The sequence below is a fragment of the Mycteria americana genome, chromosome 8 (assembly GCF_035582795.1).
Source record: "Mycteria americana isolate JAX WOST 10 ecotype Jacksonville Zoo and Gardens chromosome 8, USCA_MyAme_1.0, whole genome shotgun sequence".
In the NCBI taxonomy this organism is placed as follows: Eukaryota; Metazoa; Chordata; class Aves; order Ciconiiformes; family Ciconiidae; genus Mycteria; species Mycteria americana.
Window position 1 is genome coordinate 27854388 of NC_134372.1, and position 9031 is coordinate 27863418.

Genomic DNA, 9031 nt, shown 5'->3' on the forward strand with positions numbered 1-9031 from the left:
TGAACCTAACTTCTGCCTTGTGTGCTTTGTGCTGTGCACTGGAGCAGATGGCAGCAGACTTGTTTGTTAGCTTTGTGCTGAATATGCTTGTGTTAGTCTGCCTTTATCCACTCAAAGCACAACACTTTGCACTACTTTCTTCTTCAACATAAAGCATGAATTAGCGTTGACCACAGATGCAAGAAGGTCTCTTCCCACTTCAGGTTTATCACTGTTTTTCCAGTAGGGAAAGCTAGGCATAAGGATTTGCAGTGGCCTGGCAGAGAGCTGTAATGCTGAGTACAGAAAAGAGGTTTTGCTTGCAGGCTGGTGTTAAACCTCTCAGGATGGTCTCTTCAGATAAAGGGCTGCTATTGAGGGGAGTCTCCCAGCATCACACAGGGTTTGGTGCAAGAGGTGTGAGGGTTAGCTGTTGTGAGTTAGGAGGAAATAGGAGGAACAGCTGTGCTCCCTCTCAAAGCTGCCTTTGCTTGTGGCTTCCTACTCTCTGTACTTTGAGGGAGATGGAGAAATCCTGCCATAATCAGATGAAGAGATTTCTGGGCCACTTGTTTGATTTGTATAGCTTGTGGAATGTTCTCTTTTATGACTGAGAGAGATATTTGTATTTAAGTGTTTAGGACCCATATAGTGAGCAGAGTATTCAGAGGTCGGTGAAGAGCTAAAGCAGCAGCCAACTCTTCTTCACTTTCTATGTAAATAGCATGAAGGGTGATTGAACCTGTGAACCTCCTGATTTCCAAATAGCTTTATTCAGGATAGCCCTCACTTCCTCATTTCCTCATGATTCTGTGAAGCGTTTCTCTCTCTCATTCTAGAATACAGAGGTTAAGCAGGAGAAACTTTTATTTTTTAAAAAAAGCTTTGCTTATTTATATACATTTGGGATTGGAGTGATGTTGTTTCTTCTCCCCCGCTGTTCTCCAGGTTGTGAATCAATCCAAGAATGAACAAATGTAAGAAGCCGTATGTTGACCAGACTACAAACCTTGAAAAGTTCAGTCCTGAAATTCTTTCTGAAATTGAGAAGCTCTTTGCAAAGAAGTTTACTTACACTAAGCCAATGAATAATGAATGGCATCTACCAGATCCCAGTGATGCTTTTACGTGCGATCACAAGGAATTCAGCTCACTCCTGGCTCTGAAGGACTCGATGAATGAAGTGAAGAATCAACTGAGTGATAAGAACCTGAATGAATGGCATCAGCACACCTCGTTTACCAATAGAGCGGGGAAAATAATTCCTCATGTGAAGAAATCTGTGAATGCTGAGCTGTGCACCCAGGCCTGGTGCAAGTTTCATGAGATTCTGTGCAGTTTTCCTCTTCTTCCTGAAGAAGCTCTTCAGGATGGAGAACTGAATTCTGTCCACCTCTGTGAAGCACCTGGAGCTTTTATAGCCAGCCTCAATCACTACTTGAAATCCCACCATATCCCTTGCGACTGGAATTGGGTAGCTAATACTCTAAACCCATATCATGAAGCAAATGACACCCTTATGATGATCATGGATGACCGTCTTATAGCAAATACGTTGCCTTGGTGGTACTTTGGCCCAGATAACACTGGTGATGTGATGACACTGAAACATCTAACAGGACTTCAGAACTTTGTAAGTAATATGGCCACAGTTCACTTGGTAACTGCTGATGGCAGCTTTGATTGCCAGGGAAATCCAGGTGAACAGGAGGCTCTTGTCTCACCCCTTCATTACTGTGAAACAGTCACTGCTTTAATGATCCTGGGCACTGGGGGATCCTTTGTTTTGAAGATGTTCACGCTGTTTGAACACTGTTCTACCAACCTGCTTTTTCTGCTGAACTGCTCTTTTGAGGAGGTCCATGTCTTTAAGCCAGCCACTAGCAAAGCTGGAAACTCAGAGATCTATGTGATTTGTCTTCGTTATATGGGCAGAGAAAGCATTCATCTGTTGCTTTCTAAGATGATGCAGAACTTTGGAACAGAAGTGGTCAACAAAGCACTTTTTCCCCAGCATATGCTACCAGAATCTTTTCTTAAAACACATGAAGAGTGTTGTATGTTCTTCCACAAGTGCCAAGTAGAGACTATCTCTGAGAACATCCATCTCTTTGAGCACATGGAAGAAGTGGAGCAGATGAAACTGAACAAGTTAAGAGATTGTGCAGTAGAGTTCTTCATGCAAAGACTTCATATGAAACCCATTGCCAGAAATAACTGGCTTGTCAAGAAATCTCAGACTGGTTGCAGCATGAATGCAAAATGGTTTGGGCAAAGAAACAAGTATTTTAGTACGTACAATGAAAGGAAGATTCTGGAAACCCTTACATGGAATGATAAAGTGGCAAAGGGCTATTTTAATCACTGGGCTGAAGAACATACTTTAAATAATGCTGGTAAAATGTCCATCTTGGAAGGATTGTCTTCTAATCTTGAGTGTAGCTTGTGGTATGTTTTGGAAGGAAAAAGACTCCCCGTAGTAAAATGTTCTCCATTTTGTGACGGTCAGGTCTTGGAAAATCTTAATGAGGCTTTGAAAGAATTGCTGGGGGGGAGGTTGAAAAGGAGACAAATGCTGCAGCCTTGTCACTCATGTGAAGTTCTTCCTGGGAAACTGTTATTGGCAGAAGTGTCTGATCTTTCCAGGTGTCATCAGGAAGTCCTAAATGAAAAATGTAGTGACCAATTCAGGTGCCTTGTGGTGGACTTTCCATCCCTCTGTGATACTGAAAGCCAACCCGGTATGGAAATAAAGCTCCTGGACTCGGCCACACTGCTGACTTTTAGCTTCTCTTTGCTTTATGATGGAGAACCAAAGTACCAGCAGCAGCTTTTGGAGTGCATTCTGCATTCGTTGAATCAGCTTACAACAGGAGATGCGTTGATTTTGCCTATTCTCTCTTGTTTTACACGGTTCACAGCTGGCCTGGTCTTTATACTGCATTGCTGTTTCAGATGCATCACATTCGCTTGTCCGACTTCCCATGAGCCTCTGAGGACTAGTGCTGCTTTGCTGTGCATTGGTTACCGAGGCCTCCCAAATCCAGTTGTTGAGTATCTGCAGCATCTGAGTAAACTAATGAGCTCTTTACTAGACACGGACTCTCCCCAGCAAGTTTTGCAGTTTGTGCCTATGGAGGTTCTCCTTCAGGGCAAACTGTTGGAGTTCTTATGGGATTTGAACACAGCCATTGCAAAGAGACAACTCCACTTAATTGTGCAAGCTAAGCAGCTGCAAACCACTAGCAATATTTCACTTTAGAATAATTCTAGAATTGAGCAAGTTGCTGCTGCTAGACCTTGTTTCACAGGCAGGTAGAAGGTGTTAAAAACATTGTTAATGTGAAGGTAATGTTACTGTAAAACCCTGGTGTGACATTGTTGGTGTTGGGAGGATGTTTTGAGCTATCAATTCCACTTGCACCATATTGGCCTGTCGTACAGAAACCTGAGGCTTAATCTCAGGTGTGGGGAACTTGGGAGGGACAGCGATTGGAGTGGAGAAACTGTTTCATCTCTGTCACAGCTCTCCCTGAGCAAACTTATTTGTGTGCCACCTAGGTCAGAACTGTGGTCTTTATGATGAGAGGTGGTATGGTGCTTTATACCTGTTGGATCAGGCCAGATGATGAGGGACTCTGTTGTGTGACATTAGCCCTCTTCTGCAGAACAAAATGTGGGAGTTTTGACACACCTGTGTACTTTTCCAGGGTTTGTAGAAGCTGAAACGTGAGGTTTGGGCCAGAATGCTCAGCAGTGTGCAAGCCTGATACAAGACTTGAGGGATGAGTGTCTTGTGAGCAGGTAGCTGTCTCACAAAGACTGGGTTAAAACTGACTGCCTTTAAGCAGTAGCAGAGATGTCCAGGGAAAGATGCTCTTTGGTTTTAATTTTGTTTGTGAGAAGAGCAGCAGGCTGTGTATGGTTTTTGAAAGGTTATTGTATGCCTTTGTCTCCCCATCAAGGAATGTGCTGTTATAATGTTATTTTTATGTGGCTTATGGGTCCTCCTTAAAATAATTTCAGACTCCTGAGTGAAAGTGAAGACTTGCATCTGTCTATGGCAGCAGCTATTAATGAGGAACTGCAAAAGTTTTTTAGGCTAAAAACATTATTGTGTGCAGATTCGTGTATCAAGAAATGCTTTGGGTACCACTGGAGGAGCATTAAGCTGAAGAAATACGTGATAACTTTGGGAAAGTATGATTAAGATTTCAGTTGGTTCCCCTTAAGGATAAAAATGATGAAATTGGTAACTGACTGTTCCTTTTAGGGAGTCAAATTTTATTTTCCGTATTACTCCTTTGAGAGCTAAATTTTGAGGCCTAACTTGTGTATATTAACATTTAGTTTTAAGTTTGTAGTGTATGTGGAAAAACCTGCTCAGAGGGAGAAATGATCTTTAAAGGAAAAATGGCTTTGCTGTTGATATGTGCAAGATCTCGTAGAAAAGGTCGAAAGAGTGGAGTTAGAAGGAAAATATAGTCTCCTGATGAATTACCAGTCACCTTGTGAAAGCACTTCTAGTTATATAATGTGGGAGCTTGAAGGATAATTGATTACTGGTAAGGGATTAAAAGCACTGCTGAAAAACTGTTTTGTCTGGAGGTGCTGCACATTTAATAGGCTTTCTTGCCATGTTGATCGGGACAGAGTTTAATGCATTTAACAGTTCATTTTTTATTTAAGAACTTCATAGGTGAATGAGTTGGTGGCTCGGGTCTGACTAATTCATAACATTTTCTAAAAATCTTGCTTTTTACAGTTGCATGTAAATAGAAGCCTAACAAAAGCTTCTGGGATTGGTCATTGTCCATTTAAATCTATTTAAATGAACTTGCTCTTTATACTGTGAGCTGAGTCATGCTTCCTCTCTCAGACCAGGAAGGAAGGGAACAGAGGCTACAGATTGGGAGAGACATGTAGTAATAGCTTCTCCTGTAAATAATTTTTGAACCTGTAAACTCAAGAGTGCAAGCAGGGCCACAGATGAATTTCACTGAGAAATAAAAAAGAAATACTGAAAACCAGAATAAAGAAGGGGGGAAGAAATATTGTAGAAGAATGGATGATGAGACAGTATCGAAGATCACCTGTAAAAGTCATCTTTATCTGAAACAAAAAGCAGGATAAAGGTATTGTCCACCAAAGACACCCTTATGTCTCTGTCAGTGTTTCAGAGGTGATTAATGCTTCTGAAACTCCCACTGAGCCAAAGCATTTGAAAAGGCATCTCTTGAAGTGGGGGTAAATGAGATTTCAAGTGCATGTGTGTGCTTACACTGTGATATTCTGCCATGAAAGCATGAGTAGCCAGCAGCATCTCATTTAGTAGGTCCTTAAATAACTTGGGTTTTTTCTTACAAACATTAGTCTAATATTTTTAAATTATTATTTTATAGGTAAAGTAAAATCCTGAGGTGATTGACAAACTGTGAGAGGAAAATGCATTTATTTTTTCAAGATTTCCTTGATCTGTTCTGTACAACTGATGAACTATGCAGACTGATGTGAGATTCCTCGTATACCATCGTTCCCCATATCATCAGTCTCCCCTTTTTCATTTATTTTTAGGAGAAAACATTTTAGCTGGTCACAGAACTTTGGGGGGAGTTAGGACTGTGTACTTCAAGGTACACTAGACTGAGGTGGTGGGGAAACATAATCCATCTGTTTGGAAGTACCACCCAAAAAAAAAGGTGTGCAAGCTCCTGTGGAAAGCCAGATCTCTAAACTGAAGGAAATCCAATGTCCTGTGCATCCTGATGCTCGATTTGCTCTGGAGCTTTTTTGTTTGTTGGTAGACATGGGGAGATGACAGGAGAAATGCTTTGACAGCAGCTATGCCTGTTAAAAAGAAAGGATGTGGTTTGGAGAATTTTTTTTTTTCTATTATTGTTGTTCTAGGGGCAGGAGTTTCGAAGTTAGGAATGACACTTGTCCTTTTAATTGTGAGAATCCTGCATTGTCCTAGCTGTCTTTAGACCAAAGATTTCTTTGAGAGAAGTGACACTTAATTTCTGTTGTGACTTTTGGAATATGTAAGAATGCAGGAGAAAAATGTATTAACCTTTGTGGAGAGGGTCTGATGGCTCCTGCCTTCATTGAGGCTGTCAGTTTTTGGCCAATTTGATTTTGGGTGACGCCTGATGAAGTATCTCAGTATTCTGGCTGCTTTTATGTTGGTTTTTTACCTGTTTGAAGATGAACTGGGTGTTGGTTTTCGTAATTAGGAGCTTAAGGTTTCACACAGGGGAAAATAGAGGGGGTGGAGAGAATAAGTTGGTTATGATGTGATTGAGATTCATGCGAACTTGAGGTAAATTTAGTTTTGCAGCCCTGCTGTTGCAGGTTTCCAATGAAGGACCGATACCTGGGCCCAGTGATTAGCTATGAGCTGCATTATTTTTCTGAAACTTTTTGGATCTTTTGTTTTAAGCCAGCATAACATTTTGAAATCAGTTGCAATAGGGTTGAATGAATTGGGTACTCCACTAAATGAAAATGCTGATTTTTTTTTTTTTAAGTTGAGTTCCATTAAAGTTAAGAGACTTGCTACTTATTTTTACTAATTTTGTATTGTATTTAGATTCATTTGGATGTGCATGGATTGTATGTGTTCTTGCCACTGGCTTTCCAATTTAATTTCTACAAAACATAATGAGATTTATAGTATGAAATCCGGTAGTCTATTAAACCGATACTAATTGCTGTCTATTCATCTTAAGCTGGATCTATCAAATTACTGGTTCTAAAAGTAGAATATGTAGCAGAATTGTATTCTGTTAGAAAAACAACTTGGGACTTAATGGGAAGGGTTTAATATTGCTTATGTAGAAAGTAGGAAAAAAGAAAAACGCACCTTGATTTCTGCCACTGGGCTTGGGTGCTTTAGGATGCAGAATAACATCGTCTTTGATTCACTGGAAGCAAGGGTTGACTGGTAAGCTGAAGTGTCAGAGCCTTGTAGCTTCCTGTTACCATCCCTAAAAACTGTCTTTTGACATCTCTTTAATTTATGGTTGATTTTCAGCATGTTAGTTCCTAATGGTAAAGTGGGGGAAATCCTGTGTAGCTTGTCTTACCATTTTGGGTGGTATGAAATGGGTTTGTTTATCAGTACTTGCCTCCATTTCCCACTTTTAAACAAGAGCCTCTAAAATTTCACCTTGTAGCCTTTGAATATCAGTCTCTTATTTTTTTTAGCACTTTAGTGAGTGGAGACTAAGATTAAAATTTCCAAATTCTGGTAATGATTTTTCCGTCTTATTTGTGCAACTATTTTCATGAATGCCATGCTGATATCCTTAGTTCCAGTTCTTTGTGCACTTCAGTCACTTGACAGAAAGATCAAATGGAGCTGTTTATGCCAGAAAAGCGCTCAGCCTGTGGCTGTTCATTGCTTGCTCTTTAGGCAATAATTTGGATTTCTATCAAGCCCTCTCTTGTGACTGCTTATGGGTCCAGAGCTGATTTCAAGTCTTAAGAATGAAATTTGCTAAAAGAATTAGCTGGTGGCTGTAGACACTTATGCTCATAACAAGCAGAAACTTTAGGAGACATTTAAATGCAGGAAACTTTTCCACCAGCCAGGAGAGGGTAATATAACGTGGCTGACAGGATTTGCTAGCCTTTCCTTGCTAAAAATTCTTAAAAAAGGCTTTGAGGCATAACCACCTGAACAAACAGTTCACCAGTTGTGTGCTGCCTTTCTTGTACACACAGGTATGTTCATGTTTGCATGTGTGGAAACACCCAGGATTGTACAGCTGTGAAGCTTTTGCTTTGTAACTAATCCGTGTGTGCTTTTGTTTTGAAGGATGTATATATTTTTCTAAGTAGATGAAGGGATGTTGGTTTAAATGGCTATTGCATATTTTCATTTGGTCTGCAAATGAGTGTTAAAAGACCTTTTTTTTGAAAGGAAAGGAAAATAAATGTTATTTGGAGAAAATAAAGTATTTTATTGTAGGTTTTAAATGTTTCTATTCACATGTTTCTTTACCAAACGTGGAACAAAACAATGAAGCACAGCAGGGAGAAGCCTGGGGAGGTTTCATATTTCATTTTTTTGAGTCACGGTTCCCTCATCTTGCTGTTTGGATTGGTCCTTAATGAGTGAAGGATACAGGGGCATTGGAGCAGCCTGTTCAGTGGGGGTGGTGTTTGGTTCTCGTTTCCTTTAACTGTCTTTACCTTTGCTGTTTACCAGTTTAAAGAGAGACTTCAGTTGCGAACGTGGTCAAAGCAGCGTGTAGGAGGCCTGCACACAGTTCCCTTGCCACTGAGCTTTACAATCTATGTTCCCTTGTGTGGTTGCTGTAACCTACTTTAACAGCAAGGACTTTGTCTTAAGGATCTTCAGTTTCTCCTGACTATGGCAGCCACTCTGGTAGGACAAGGCTGTTACACACTCTACTTTTGTCTGCAAAGTCTATTATATCCAAATGTTTTCATTCTAAGTGCTTGCCTTCACTGAATGGTATTATTAAGGAAGAGCTGTGTGCCTTATTCCTCAGGGTTGGCTCTGCTGTACTGGCAGGGGTTCCAGCTGATTGTCTTTGGCTTGACTATTTGATTTGTCTTGAGACTGCTTGCTAACTAATTTTGATTGCAATTATTAATGCTAATGGTTTTTTTATTGCCTTTCTGCTTTGGAAGTGAACTCCAGATTAGGGAGCTGGGGAAAACTGTTCTGTGTACTAGAGGTATGAGGTGACACAAGAAATGGATACCGTTCCGATACCTTAATTTCCTTGCAGCTAGTAGGCATTTGTTGGGGAAATCTTTAAACTAGAAGTGGTGTTGAATGTATGCTGAAATACAGGACAGTGTTGTCTTGCTTGATTTTAGTGAAGCTCTAGACTGTAAGCATTGGCTGTTAATGTCAAAATGTACTTCAGGGGACATGAGGAATTTGGAAGTGAGTGGTCTTTGAAATGGGGGCTGGGTTGGAAGAGCCCATTAGAAGGATTGTCAGGTTGATTTTGGCGGAAACATTGTTTAAGGTGGTTTTACTGAATTATAGGGAAATGTCAATGCTCAGAATTGT

At 40.4% G+C, this 9031-nt stretch overlaps 1 protein-coding gene across 4 annotated transcripts in view; it reads left to right on the forward strand.

Moving 5' to 3' along the window:
- CMTR2 (cap methyltransferase 2) overlaps positions 1-7945 on the forward strand; it is a 9112-nt gene extending 1167 nt beyond the window's left edge. For 2 of the 4 annotated variants that reach the window (XM_075510429.1, XM_075510430.1), the window contains exon 2: positions 928-7945. In XM_075510429.1, the coding sequence (XP_075366544.1) occupies positions 947-3241 (2295 nt within the window). In that variant the 5' untranslated portion in view covers positions 928-946 and the 3' untranslated portion in view covers positions 3242-7945. The remainder of the gene's footprint in view (positions 1-927) is intronic. The other 2 variants (XR_012776911.1, XR_012776912.1) reach the window with 2 other exon arrangements.
- The last annotated feature ends 1086 nt before the right edge of the window (positions 7946-9031 follow it).